Source organism: Lepisma saccharinum, chromosome 18, assembly GCF_977018435.1.
Source record: "Lepisma saccharinum chromosome 18, izLepSacc3.1, whole genome shotgun sequence".
Classification (NCBI taxonomy): Eukaryota; Metazoa; Arthropoda; class Insecta; order Zygentoma; family Lepismatidae; genus Lepisma; species Lepisma saccharinum.
Window position 1 is genome coordinate 14,835,761 of NC_139246.1, and position 15,041 is coordinate 14,850,801.

At 37.9% G+C, this 15,041-nt stretch overlaps 1 protein-coding gene across 1 annotated transcript; it reads right to left on the reverse strand.

Moving 5' to 3' along the window:
* Positions 1-2,212: 2,212 nt before the first annotated feature.
* LOC146001866 (uncharacterized) lies at positions 2,213-10,394 on the reverse strand. The gene is made up of 4 exons (XM_083139576.1): positions 10,343-10,394; positions 10,052-10,123; positions 8,350-8,457; positions 2,213-2,496 (listed from the first exon to the last, which is right to left on the reverse strand). The coding sequence occupies exons 1-4, from the start codon at positions 10,344-10,346 to the stop codon at positions 2,354-2,356; spliced, it is 327 nt and encodes a 108-aa protein (XP_082995702.1). The 5' UTR covers positions 10,347-10,394; the 3' UTR covers positions 2,213-2,353.
* Positions 10,395-15,041: the final 4,647 nt, after the last annotated feature.

Consider the following 15,041-nt stretch of genomic DNA (forward strand, 5'->3'; position numbering starts at 1 on the left):
CAAGGGGTCCCGGGTTCGATACCCGGTGGAGGCACATAGTGGTTCGGATCCCACTTTAAACTGTAGGTCCAGTCCCGATTAGTCTTACTGTGCATAAAGCGGACTAAGAAACACCAACTCAATGCTCAATTTCAAACAATATACTGACTTAAAATTACAGATTACAAAAATGTGTTCAAATGAACAGTATAATATGAAACGTAAATGTTCCAAACTTAAAAAAAGAAGATTACAAAAGTGTTTAGTGAATTTTTTACCCAGTGTTTATTTGTTATTTTTATATCACAAATAGAAATGCAATAGACTGCTCTATAACACTAATGTAATATATGTATATTATTACAAACAATGCGTCTATGCTAAGCTATTTTTGATGAAACAATTAATTGAAGAACAATTTTCTCAATAAGCCTCACCTCTTCCTTCCTATTGCCAACTCACCCCGATCGCCATATTGGAATTCCTGGTCATACCGCTGCTAAACAATGCAATTCAACAAAGTAGCACATACAACTTACCATAGTCTTCTCGATACCCTTACCATACACTATGTACTTACTTACTTTGAAAACGTATAAGAAAGAATATAGAGTTGAGAAAATTTACTTCGCAGGTAGGAAATGATGGGATCCTAATTACTGTATGCCTCCTCCACATGGTAGGTCTATTGGCGAGTTGAATTTTCCATTTACTTTATCTACAATTGTACAGTCACGGACAATTATGGGTTGCAGTGGCGGCGATTGGGTTTCAAAACTAGGGCTGAGTCAAGGTGCCAAAACTGGAGGGGCAAAGACAGTATATTTCCCTTTGTAGATAAGATTTAGCATAGTGCATAGGCAAAATTGACGAAAAGTGGGGGCAACTGCCCCCCCTCGCCCCCCTAATTGCCGCCACTGATGGGTTGTAAAGAATGCATTGACTTCCAACGGAATTTTTTGAACCCAGAAGTGTGCGTGACTACATCTAGCTTCAATATTACCGTAACGTTAGTGGTAGTCGAATTAACGTGGTGGGTGCCGGGGTCCTCACCCCACGAAAAATGTTATCGCCCGCAAAATAACATTATTGTTATCCCTGCCAGGGATGTTTTTCTCCCCCTCAAGGAAACTTAATTGAAAGCATATAGTATAGCTAAGTAACAAAGCGCAATTGAAAGATCATTCGTATCCATTAATAGTCCAGCCATCAATATGCAGCCTTGTGGATTAAAGGAAGGGCACCATTCTTCAACTCATGTAGGCCTATCAAAGTGTTCACAAGAAACTTTAAGTTTGAACTTGGCAATAATAAAACTTTCTTAAAGTTGTCGGTGTTACTAATTCGTTAGCTCTTTTTCTGTATGGGTTTTCTTAGAATGTAAATACACATGGTGATAAAAAATCCTGGTACCATTACAAAAGAACATAGCTCGGAATGGTACCGGGACTTTATGGACACCCTGTACTATTTCCAAATTACATGCAAATGTTATCATAAAATTAATGACCTCTACCAATGTTCTAAGATCGCAACGCAATAATTTTGTTTTCTGACTGGTAACATATGATGCATACAAATTTGCTTACCCCACCCCTAATTAAAACTGCCTCCCAAAATGAAATCACAAATACGCCACTGAGTGGGCATCCCCCCTCCCCCCTCAAAGCAAAAAGCTTAATTCGCACAGTGGTTGGTGGTCACACACCAACAGCATTTCGGATCTTATCTTTTTTCCAGATTTTCGAGTCCCCTTCCCCCTAAGAAATTCTAAAATGCAGAGACGTGTAACTAACTAACTAACTCTCTAGCCTTCTTAAACCCGAAGGTTCATGGCTGCAACAACGCAGGCCTTCCATCTGTCCCTATCCTGAGCTATATCTATATATTCTTTTCCATCCCTACCCATTTCCTTTAGGTCCATCTCAGCATTATCCTTCCATCTTCGTCTTGGCCTTCCTACAGGTCTCTTACCATGAGGTTTCCCAACAAGAATTCTGTAAACTCTTCTTTCCTCATTCGTGCCACATGGCCTGCCCACCTAAGTCTTCTTGATTTAATCATTCTAATAATATCTGGACATGAATACAAATTATGTACTTTTCCACTCACCTGTCTCCTCATCCCGTTTAGATGCAAATATTTTCCAAAGGTCTTATTTTCAACATGCAGAGACATGTTTGTCATATACAGTATTTATTTTATAAGTTAGACAATCGGATTAAATTTCTCGTCACTAATTTATTTGTTAGAGTAAACGATAACAATGCATACAAATCAGCGAGTAATGAAGCACACATAACGTAGATAGTTTAACTTTGTGTTGTGCAACAGCTCTTCAATCATAATGAGATTAAAAATTGACAGTTTAAAGTCAACTTCTTCTTGGAGTGGCGCAAGATTTTGTCCCTCTAGAATCTGTGCAACACTTTTTTGATGACAAACATCCCACGTCGCTGGAACATCTGCTGAAGCTTTGTACGACAGATGAGGGAGATGGACACGAGCCAACATGAGCTGAAAGAAAATAGATACATAAATTACTTCATACAAGATACACGTTGAGATATAGCGCAACATTTTGGAATACTCAACGATTCTTGAACAACATGTCCTGCACTGAATACAAAATATGCATGTTGCCAACCTGGTACCATTGGGTAATCGTTGCAATATTGGATTATCTTGTGATAAGTATTCAACGTTGACAACACAAGTCAAGCCACTCGTAAGAATAGTGATGGAAATTGAAGGTGTCCTTACAAGGAGTAAAACTTCAAGACCTATCAGAAGCTACAGGGTCTGTATAAAAAGTAATGAGACCAAATTGTTTTTGACGCGACTGTACGTCGCAGCGCGCTCGCTCCAGGTGGGTTCGATGGAGGGGAAGTAAGCTTCAAATCGCACCTAGCGTCAGTCGCCTACGAGCTTCCGTGCGGTTCGTATCGTGGTTTAAGTGGACCCCTGTCTATAGGCTCGGTCGAAGCTTAAAAATGCAACGTGCCATCGAACAGCGCTACGCCATTAAATTCTGTGTGGGACTCGGAAAATCGGCCATGATCCAGCAAGTGTTCGGGAGTGAAAGTCTATCAAAAGCTGCTGTTTTGAGATGGCACAAGTGATTCAAAGATAACCGAGAGTGCGTGGAAGACCAACCCCGAGCAGGATGCAGAACCGAGGACAATGTGCAACGTGTGCGTGATGTGTTGAACTCAGACCGGCGGTTAAGTGTTGGACCGCAGACCGCGTAGGAATTGATAAAATGACTGTGCATACCATCATTACCGAGGATTTTCAGATGAGAAAAATCTGTGCCAATTGGATGCTGCATCGTGATAATGCACCAAGCCACACCTGATTCGTAGTAAACGACTACCTGGCCCGGAACGGTATCACAACGCTTCCCCAGCCACCCTACAGTACCGATCTGGTCCCGGCGGACTTTTTCCTGTTCCCCCGAGTGAAGACAGCCTTCAAAGGACACCGCCATGGGACCGTAGCAAGTGGCTTCGACGCGCTGCTTGAAGGATATTCTGGAAAAGGACGTCCAGGGCGTCTTCCAAGCGTGGAAAATTCGTTGTCAGAAGTGTGTCGACGCCCAAGGGTCCTATTTTTAAGCATTTTAATGATTTGTAGCGAAATATTCAATACTTTTTTTCCCCGAATTTGGTCTCATTACTCTTATATACAGACCCTGTACTGTAAGCTAATTCCACCTTTTTGGTCTAATCAAGTTAATTTATGTAGTTAAACTAAAACTCGTGAATGTGAAGGAATTATAATCAATTTGAGTGAGTGTAAACAAGCCCACGATTGAGTTTAAAAGTTTTTGTTTTTACCTAGCTAGTCCTATCTTCATCTTAGAATAGTTATAAAAACTAGAGGACAAATTGAGTATGCTAACCTTATTAATTGAAATGATTTCCAGGAGATTCATTATTATTGATGAAATCACATCCATATTACAGAGAAATGAGCAGTGATGTGCCGTAGACTATAAGTTTACGTCTACGTGCGTTGTCTACACGTAATATACGCGTAGATTACATTGGGTTGTAGTTTACATAGACTACGTAGACAATCTAAAGTGGTTTAAAATTAATTTTCAAGGGTTTCATGAAGGGAAAGTGACATTTTTAACTATATTGGTTCCTAACGAAATCAAAAGAACCCTATTTACAACAAAAATTTCTTGTCTCTTCTATTATCAACTATGGATAAAGATAAATAATATGCAAAAAACAACAACAGATGGCAGTCGTGAGCCAAGAGTGGTCTTTTCTCCATAAAACACTAGAATATTTCCTATATTAAGTTTCTTCCTAGGTGAGAAATTGTTCGAATTTGGAAGAAAGAGTATGAAAAGTTATCCTCACACATCAGCAACTGATGCGCAGTATAATTTTGTTTTACTTCCACGGCGCCCTTTGCTAAGTTATCACCTTTCGCGATGTTGTTTACATAGATTACGTAATCTACGTGTATAAAATAGTCTACGTGTAGAATGTAGACTACCGTTGTTTACGCGTAGATGCACATCACTGGAAATGAGCATGTTTGTTGGAAGTAGGACGTAGCAAGATTAACGATGTTTTGATGTTGCAAACTGTGGACGTTCTTCCTCGCTTAACTTTTAAAGTCCTTACAGTAGTACCGAGAAGAGAAATCGAGAACTAAAGTGGACAGTCATTTACCTCTTCCTTTGTGTCCCGTGTAGCCATACTTATAATCCCATTCCTTGTCAAAAAAAATCAACGACGTTCTACGTGACGTTGAGTAACTCTCTTCCCTTCATGATGATTAGAGCTCAAATTTTTATGTAATATCAAAGTACAAAATAAGTACATAAATATGTAACAATATAATTGATAAAATATGTACCAAAATATGTATTATCATATAATATGTAATATTAATAACAACTGAGTATCCAAACAATTTCTAGAATTCTGCTAGATATTTATTTTATTTGAACATATTCAATATAATTTTACAGACATCAAATTAATATTAATTTGAATCAAATTTATAAAATAAAGATACACAGCAACGTGCACATATTTAAGAAACCAATTTTGTCAAGTATGAATTACTTTTCACATCGAAAATGATTGTACAATATGTAATATGTACGGAGCTCTTCGTAACTTTCGAAACAAATTGTATATAAAAAAAAGGTCTACAGAAAGAACAATCGAATAAAAGTACATAGCTACTTTTGAACTTTTTGTACAAGGGAACAAACATATTGTGTAACTCGCTACATACAGGAAAGTAGATTTCTTGTCGACCTATGCCAAGTTTCTAGGTGGTTTGCCTACACCTAAAAGCGAAAAAAAAAATATGTAACCAGAAAGGGGAGGAGAGAGAAACTCCAGCATCTTTCGATAAATAACAGTTCCAGTATTTTTTTTCTTCAACCTGTCTTTGGACTTGGCAGTCAATTCTAGATGACCGGAAGCACTACGCATCACATTGATTAGAAAATATGACATCACATGAAATACAAATTTTCTTCATCGTGTTTCAGAGATCGAAAATATATGAAAAAGGATCAAGATAGGAAGAAATTGCGGAAATATATTGTTTTATGTAAAGTAAATTAGCAAATATGTAAGATATGTAATATCCTGGCACAGGGGCGCCGACTTATCAAAATTATTGAGGGGGCTCTGATCACTGAAATAAATTAATGATTTACTCACTCTCTCCCTTTTTTACGTTTTGGCCTCATTGTTCGGAATCTCATAAAAGCCCATGAATTCCTCAAAAATATCAAAATTGTTATTCACAGTTCGAATGCAGAATATTAGTTGTTCACGGATGGATATGTCACAAGTTTTGTCAACCATAATAGCAAAATATTCCCTACTTTTAATATCTGCTACCACGGAGCGCAAAACAGATCTCCCTAATATATCAATGATCTCGTTCTGAATGTCATGTGATAGCCATTTGTAGCCCGAACGTCCCATCCACTACCCTAGTTCATGCACATCGTCTCTTGAAACTCTTTTTAGTAAAAATGTTAACAATACTCATAATTACATACTTAGTACATAGTAATAAGTCATGTGTTTTGCTGTCTCTGGTCATAGCCCCCCTCCCAAGGGTCCCGGGTTCGAATCTCGGTCGGGCTTGGTTGTTTGTGAATGTCCATTCATCAATTTCATCATTTCATCACTCATCCCCATCTTCGCAAATTAGCCAAGAGGCACAAAACGCGAAGTAAAATAAACTAAATCAAATCAAATCAAATCATAGCCCCCCCTCCCAAAGTTGATGGTTTAGCGGTCTCAGCCCCCCCAATTGATGGTCTATAACATTTCAAATGTGTTTTAAAGTTAAGTTCATGTGGCCCAATTCAGAGTAAACTTTACAAGAGAAGCAAAATTATACATTAGGTCCTCTAAAGCAAAATTATTTGGGGGGCTCTGCCCTCACATCGTTAACATTGGAGGGGCTCGAGCCCCCCCAAGCCCCATGGAGTCCTGGCAATTATGTAAAAATATATAACAAAACTTATGCAAAATGGTGTCAGTTACATAATTTGTTCACATTTTCGTGTTCAAGGTATGTATCTAGAAAGGAATAGAATATGTAATTACATACAAATGCTAGCTCAAATGATGATATAAGCACTTAGAACTGAACAAAGGTGAGGAAAATGTGATGAAGCAAATTTTGGTAGCGGAAGGGTTCAAAGTTCAAGGACAACGCCATAGGGTTCTTGGTTGGTTGATTGATTTGCTTTATTGAACTTCGCTTCTTGTTCCACTTTTGCCTAATTTGAGAAGATGGGGATGAGTGGTAACATGATGAAATTGATGAATGGACACTCACAAACGTCCATGCCCAGGCTAGAATTCGAACCCGGGACCCCTGACGTCGTAGCGCGATATGCTAACCACTCCACCACGTGGGTCGAGTTTTTGGTTTATTGGTAACTCAGTACTGATTGTTCGTCTAACAACAGCCATTCATTACCGATTGCCGAAACAAAGACCTGAGGAAGACAACTGTTTAAATGTTGAAACGTCAGCACACAAAAACCATAATACTAGTGAGAAAATGGAAGGAGGCCAAGAAAATAGAGAAGAAAGGTGAAGAAGACACAATGAACTGGAATGGGGGACTGAAGATAAACAAAGAATCGAAGAAGGTGTTAGAAAGAGTGGAAAGGACAAGAGAGAAAGAGAAGAGAGAAGAAGGAAGAAAAATGAAGGAAAAAGAGCGTGAGATAAAGAGTTCAACCACATTCTAGATGGAAGTAAATATGTTTAGCCTTTTAGGTGAAAGTACAGTTGACAAAGGAAAGCCACCTGCTAGAATTTTCCAGATCAACTTTCTAATGGAGGGGAGTAATGTTTGTGTATATATATCATCCTGTTCTTGTACCTTGTTACATTTGTACTTGGTGCAGAGTCTGAAGAAGACCTTGCTATAAGGTTGAAACGTTACGTTTAGTTTATGTTTTATAATAAAATAAATTACTGCCTTGGTCAGCATATTGAGTTTTTCTTGTTTTGAAGTATCTAATTTTCATATGATTGATTGATTGATTTGTTTTATTTTACTTCGCGTTTTGTGCCTCTTGGCTAATTTGCGAAGATGGGGATGAGGGATGAAATTGATGAATGGACATTTACAAACAACCATGCCCGAGCGGGACTCGAACCCGGGACCCCTATATCTAATTTCCATATCGAATTTCTACAACCCAGAAATATCCGTGACTACGTCTAGCTGCAATACTCCCGTACACCGGTAGGCTGTAAGCGACGCACGAACTTTGCCTAATGCCCACGTAAGCTCGACGTCAAATGTCCAGCGCGACGGGGAGGTCATACACCTACCTGCTATACAAGCACAGTAGCAAGTGGAGCTCTCTTTCGTCATCGAAGTTTACGCCTAAGCTATTGGGCTGGTGATACGCTGTGCTCAAGGAAGCGTCGCCAGATTAGGAAGTGAGTGAGTGTGCATTCCGTGTACAATCCTTACCTCCAGAGCCACATCAATAAATCTAATGTGGAGAGAGTATCGGTCTGCCTTATCCCGGTATGGTCTCTACTCTCCCGGAGGATACGCGGTTAGAGCAACGGGATGCGACGATCCAGCATCGTCTTGTCCTATAGCGGACACCGTTCCCTCGGGGAGAGCTGAGACTAAATGGTGGAGGCGCCGGGCGTCCTACCGTCTACAATACTATTGACTGTCCACGACAACACAAGTTACCTAATCTGACTTTAAAGAAATATAACCTTCACAACTCTACAAAAACATGTGAAATATTCTAAAACAATTAGTCAGGCAGTTTTTTATGCTTGTTTATGTACGTATTTCACTTAAAAAATAGAAAATGTTACGTACTTCTTCGAGAGGATGACGAGATCCTAGATGATGATGAGATCCTAGATGATGATGGGAGCCGAGATGATGATGGGAGCCGAGATGATGATGAGATCCGGTTTCGTGATGCTGAAATGAGAAAGATGTTGAAAATTAAATATATATCTGAATAATAGTATTCCCCGTTAATTGCAGTAGAAATTTGAGAAACGTATATATAGCTACACACACTGCTTTTTTCTAACGGTACGCATACCGGCACTTTTTTTAATGTGAGAACAAAAATAGACAACGTTCTATTTTAATGAAAGAAATATGTTTGAGTGTGTGTAACTACATTAATGCATCGTTCGTGAACATACAAAAAACATTAAGTCGTACATCGGTACCCGCAAAATATAAATAAAGGGAGCTTGAAAATGGAAAAGCTGAACATTATTTAGGTGTCTTAACATCATTGTTACATGTCATCATAAGAATGAAATGTTTCAAGTGAAATTAAAAAAATACAAAGATGGAGGAAGTGGTAGAGAATAAGGTAAACGAAGATAATTAAGGAAACAACACAGAGAGAGAGAAGAAAAAGAAGACATAAGGATGGCTGTATTTAGAGGGGAGTTCTAGGGATCAACCCCCCGCCCCCGAAACTTCTGACGTGTTAGATTAATGGAAGTTCAGAAACAAAAAATCTGTAACTAATTTTTTTTTTTTTTTCGAAGCATCACAAAATACAAGGAGACAATGTTGAAACGATGAAGCAAGAATTTTCATACATTTGGAATTCTGAAACTTGAGTGAAACAGGATTTATTCCCGGAATCGTAGCCCTCCCGCGACCCCTCTATTATCACTTCTGATGTCCACTTTCCAGTGTTGTTCCTGCGTCACAAGGAATATAGACTGAAAATTCCCTTACGATTGTCCCAAAATTCCCTTTCCAACTTTTAAATTCCCTGTTCGATAAAGTCGAAAATGCCCTTGATAGGAGTTCAAACCTAGGATCTCCAGTTTCGTAGCGCGTTACGTTCGCGATTGAGGTTGCAATCCATGCACCGGACTAAGTTTTTAAAAAGAGTAACTGGCTCCACACTTTTCAAAATTCCAAAAATTAAGATTTAGGTCAAACAACAAAAACGTTATGACTAAAATTTTCATCTAACTTTTATAGCTTTTTCTATAAAGTATCTAAAATTTAATAACAAAGTATAATAATTGTGCATTTCAGTACACACTGTCTGAAATGCAAAGAAAAGAAAAAGAAAAATCCTTGTGCTGGATATTCACTCATCTGCTGGAATGAGTAACCCCCAAAAGGATATAACAATAATTATAATAATAATTATTATTATTATGGAATGAAATTGTTTTATTATCATGAAATTTTAATTATTATTGTATAATTATTGTTATTATTACTATTATTCAAATGTCTGGCGACGCCCATGGGAAGAATTATGAATGAACCCCCCGCCCCCACCCCCCCGAAAATGTTCCTGCCTACGGCCATGGACATAAGTGAGAGAAATAGAGAAGTGATGGAGAATGAAAAATTGAATCGGCGAGAAACATGCACAGGGAAGGAGAGAGAAAGAGAGAGAGAGAGAGAGAGGGAAAAAAATTGAATTACTTGCAACTCTGGCTTAAATTGTGTGGTCATACAAGGAAAATAAACACCTAACACACAGAATTTACAAAGATTAATAATTTGAGGTGTTTCAACTTACAGCTAACTCGAGCATTAGCCATTTGGCATGCCAATAGTCCCAATAGCAGAAGAAGCAATACCACACGGGAATCTGAAAGAAAAAAAGTTACATGTGAACTGTTCACATGACTTGTATTTTGAAGTTTTTAACATTGCTATTTCTGGGATATTGCCTTCCTTTCGTATCCGTTTAAAAAATATGTTATTTCCTGTGTACACTTTTGCACTGTTGATTTAAATGAATATACATATTAATTACAAAACTATGAACCATTCAAAATCAAGATTAATCGAACGAACTATAACTTACTCATATTGGACTGTGGCTGTTGATAAAACGACAGTAGTTTCCTGTGACTGCTTCAAACTACCTCTCTTGGTAATTTCGTGTTTCGGGTTCATTTATATCTTCGATGTTAGTGTAAACAGATAAATGTGAGGAAGATTATTGGATGCATATTTGGCCGTTAATTGGTGACAGATACCGTGCTCGTGTAATTAAATCACTCCAACTCATACTTTGCAGTTTCTACATTGTGGTTCAAAACTTACAGATAAAAAATGCGGATGTTTATCAGGTGAGAATCATGGGTGATGTTGTTGACACATTTTTGCATTACAGACAAAGCCTCGTTCAGTATTGGTCAATAAAAATATCTTGAAAAATACACATCGTTCAAAAAATATATATACTGCTGGAAGGTGTTGCACGATAGCAGGGTGTTGTAGATGGTAAAATTGATACCAACTTAATTTTTGTCAAATGAGAACCCCCCCCCTCTTTTATTGCAGAATCAAATTTTACTCACAAGAATTATGAAACATTTAGTGTTCTAAGTCCACTTTATGCATAGTAAGGCTAATCGAGACTGGACCTACAGTGTAAAGTGGGATCCGAACCACCATGTGCGTCCACCGGTAATCGAACCCTTGACCCCTTGATTAAAAGGCAAGGACGCTACCATTCCGCCATCGGGGAGGCCCAAGAGATTGAAAGAGATTTGTCGCATAAACAAAATTAAATATAACGTCTTGTGATTAGTGTTCTATTGCAGATATTCTTATACAGAGCATTCCCTGACATTCGCTACGAGACTCGGCGACAAGCGGCTCGGCGTCAGCGCTAGTCTTTCCCGGCGAACGGGGTCCGCGACAGGCGCTAGAGTCGGGTATTAAAATTACAGTTTTCATATTGTGTACAAACCTTGACTACAGAAGGTGTTGAAAATGATGTCCCTCTGCTGCAACACATTCCTGGCATCTCCGAAGGAAATTGGCATTTACACGTGCAAGTTCGTCTACTGTAATTCTCCCGATTTCTCGTACAATACTCTCTCTTAACTCACGGATTGTGTGAGAATTGTCTTTGTATACTTCATTTTTTAGATTTCCCCATACATAAAAATCGCAATCTGACAAATCAGGGACCTAGAGGGTTTTTGAAACACCCGTTTCTTTTGAGAGGCGCCGGATAGATTTCCGAGGAGACTGTTTCAACGTTTGTCCTATCTCATCGATTTTTCCTCAGTAAGTACACGTGGGTTTTTTTTTCCACTTTTATTCAGAACTGACCCTGTTACTCTAAACTTTTTACGAGGTTTAATATAGTGGTCCTATGTGGAACGGGAACACCAGAAAATTTCGTTGCAAGACGTCGTCGCACTTCTCGACAATTCCTCTTTCCGAAGTAACGCTCGACAAGATAAGTCCTTTGTTGTAATGTAAACTTTTGTGGTGCCATATTAAGCCACAATCTTCAACACACGGACACGACACAACACAACTTCCGAGGGAGGATTATACTCGCGTCAGTCTGCAACGTCAACAGAAAGGGAAAGAGAGTGAAGGCAGGGAGATCGAAAAAAACACTGTAGAGTGCGACTGTCGCAGACCCCGTTCACCGGGAAAGACAATCTCTGACGCCGGGCCGCTTGCCGCCGAGTCTCGTAGCAAATGTCAGGGAATGCTCTGTAGTTATAGTTCCTATTAAAACAAGACCTATAGACCTATATGTGACACAGAAGAATATGCAACCAAAGCCTTTAAATCAATCTGTAGTAAAATAAATCGTTAATTAAATGTATCAAGAAGTAAGTAAATAGCCTTAAGTGATTTTCAACTTTTTACGATTTTTAAGTTAATAAATTACACATACTAAAACGAACGATTAACGGCCTCGCCGATGGCGTAATGGTAACGTCGTCACCTTAAAATCAAGTGTTGCCAGATTCGATACTCCCTGGAGGCACACTGTGTGGTTCTTATCCCACTATAAACTATAGGTCCAGTCTCGATTAGCCTATCTGTGCATAAAGCGGACTTAAAACAACAACTCAACGAACGAATAAGTTCTCAATTTTGATGAAAAAAACATTTTTGAAATTTGGATTCTATTTTCTATTCATTTCTTATCAAGCTTTCGAATATTTCTGAACACAAATGCATAGTTTAATATTGTGCTATTGATTGTCATTTGTTTCTTGCACCTGTCAACTTCTGTAATTGTGAGTCGTGATGTCATTTCATGTTAATTTTCCGTCACATGCCTCCATGTGGCTCTGTCGTTGGATTTTCAATTCGGTTCGTGTCAGCAACCGAATGGAGTTTTAAGAAAATGCGAAATGTATTGAAGTTAATGTTCACCACTTTCAACATCTTATTTAATCCCAATACATTATGGTAGTATTTATTTCGATTTTTCAGATATGAAATATGTCAGAATGTATTTTAATTTTTGTTATTGTGTTACGTTATGTTTTACGTTCAACACTTTTGTTGCATCTAATAAATGACTATCGTTGTATACCATTACATTGATTGATTCATGACATTCAAATTCCTCGAGATGAATTCTACATATTTACAACGTTGCATGAATGTTTGATTAAGAAGAAGGCTACGTATTGAAGTCCAGCCTGGTTGCACTTTGGCGAAAAGTTATTCGTGTATTTTTGAATTCAATAAATAGCGTCACTACAATGAAGTCTTTACTTATCTTTCCAAACTGCAGTTTCTTTGTGAGAAACGTTAGTTTAAAGTATGTTGCATATTAATAGCGAAAGTTAGCTTTCAACTTCAATCGCTCATAACTAGACCTGGGATTTTTAGGTTCTAAAAAGTGTGCTTTTAGATTCCTAAAATAGGCTCTAAAAATCCTAAAATAGGTCCTAAAAATCTTGAGTTAGGTTCGAAAAATCTTGAAATACGTTCAAAAAAACTTAAAATTGTTCAAAATTCCTGAAAAAAATGATGATAAGGTATAGTCACCAGCTATGAAAATGGGACACCCATATCCTGAAATGCGCACTATCTTGTATAACGTTATGGGTGTTGCCTAACCCTACGGCGATGGCAGAACTTACCATTGGAAATTTGCTATTAGAATCCACTCTTAGCCATGTAGTTAGGCAAAAATCTTCTTTCATGTTATCCACAGTCAAACTCCGCAATTTTCATATGCTGAAAATAATCTTTCAACAAAAACATAGTCAGTGGTGCAAAACTTCAATGCAGAAACGATAGTTTGCAAGGTGTGAATGCCACAAAGCACCGAAGTGACGCGAAAGTGAGAATCATATCAGAAGTTTGCACTTTGGATTATACAGGTAACAGTGGCACCAGACATTTTGCTTTGTCTAGAGCTTTGAAAAATCACCATGGACTTGGATGAAGGGAAATCGACAGAGAGTACGCTTCGAACACGTTCGTCATTGAATTTTTTCGTGACCAAAAAAAGCAAATGCTTTTGTGAGACATAAAAATCCTCTAAAACCTTTAAAATATATAAAAACCTTAAAAAGAGGCTTCATTTAGGCTCATAAACGTAAAGTAGGTACTAACAAGCAAAATAGGTTTTTAGGCACTATAAAACGTCGAGTTGTTGTGTGTTTTAGAGAAACGCTGACATAACTTATTATTTCTTGCTTACCTGCAAAGGAAAAACAAAATAGGTTAAACACTTAAAATCCGACGTCTACTTACAACTACTCATATAAATACATTTTTTAAAAGTTCCAACTGGAAGTTTTACAATAGTAGCAATAGTGCAATTTGATTCTGCAATAAAGAAGAGGTGTTTCCAATTTTTAATGAAGTTGGTAGAGATTTCATCGACAGTAACGCCATCTACGATACAACTGATGAGCGCCATCTTACGACCTCCTTCCACCACCATATTGTTCATATAGAACTTCTTTTTATCTACCAACTTCACCGTATAAGTACATTCTAACATTTTTCACCAGGTCAAAAATAATTCCGCTTCTGCCTTGTAAAACACAACCTGGACATCCGATGTTTGAAGTGGTAATCTCATTTGCGTATCGTATCTGTGTATAAAGTGGACTTAAGATAAAAACTCAAACTAATCCATAATATTTAGTGCACCAATTGTTACCGAAATTTCCAAAATTTATTTTCTTGGCTCGTAAGAAATAATAAGTTATGTCAGCGTTTCGTTAAAACAACGCAACAACTCATGAAGTTTTATAGTGCCCAAACTACCTATTTTGCTTGTTAGAACCTATTTTAGGTTCTTGCACCTAAATCAAGTCCTCTTTCTAGGATTTTATATACAGTATTTTAAAGGTTTCACAGGATTTTTATGTCACACAGAAGCATTTGCTTTGTTTGGTCACGAAAAAATTCAATGACGAACGTGTTTGAAACGTACTCTCTGTTGATTTTCCTTTCTCCAAGTCCTTGGTGATTTTTAAAAGCTCTAAATAAAGCAAAATGTCTGGTGCCACTGTTACCTGTACAATCCAAAGTGCAAACTTCTGATCTGTATGGTCTTGCTCACTCTCGCGTCACTTCGGTGCTTTGTGGCATTCACACCTAGCAAACTAAAACATTACAGCATTGAAGTTTGCACCACTGAGTATGTTTCTGTTGAAAGATTATTTTCAGCATATAAGATGATCCTCACAGACAAAATTTCGGAGTTTAACTGTGGATAAGATGAAAAAAGATTTTTGCCTAACTATACGGCGAAGAGTGGATTTTAATAG

Excerpts from the sequence above, each read along its gene's own strand:
- LOC146001866 (XM_083139576.1), bottom strand. Across the intron at positions 8,458-10,051 it reads GGCTAATGCTCGAGTTAGCT|CATCACGAAACCGGATCTCA; the intron begins GTAAGTTGAAAC and ends TTCTCATTTCAG. Across the intron at positions 2,497-8,349 it reads CTCGTCATCCTCTCGAAGAA|CTCATGTTGGCTCGTGTCCA; the intron begins GTACGTAACATT and ends ATTTTCTTTCAG.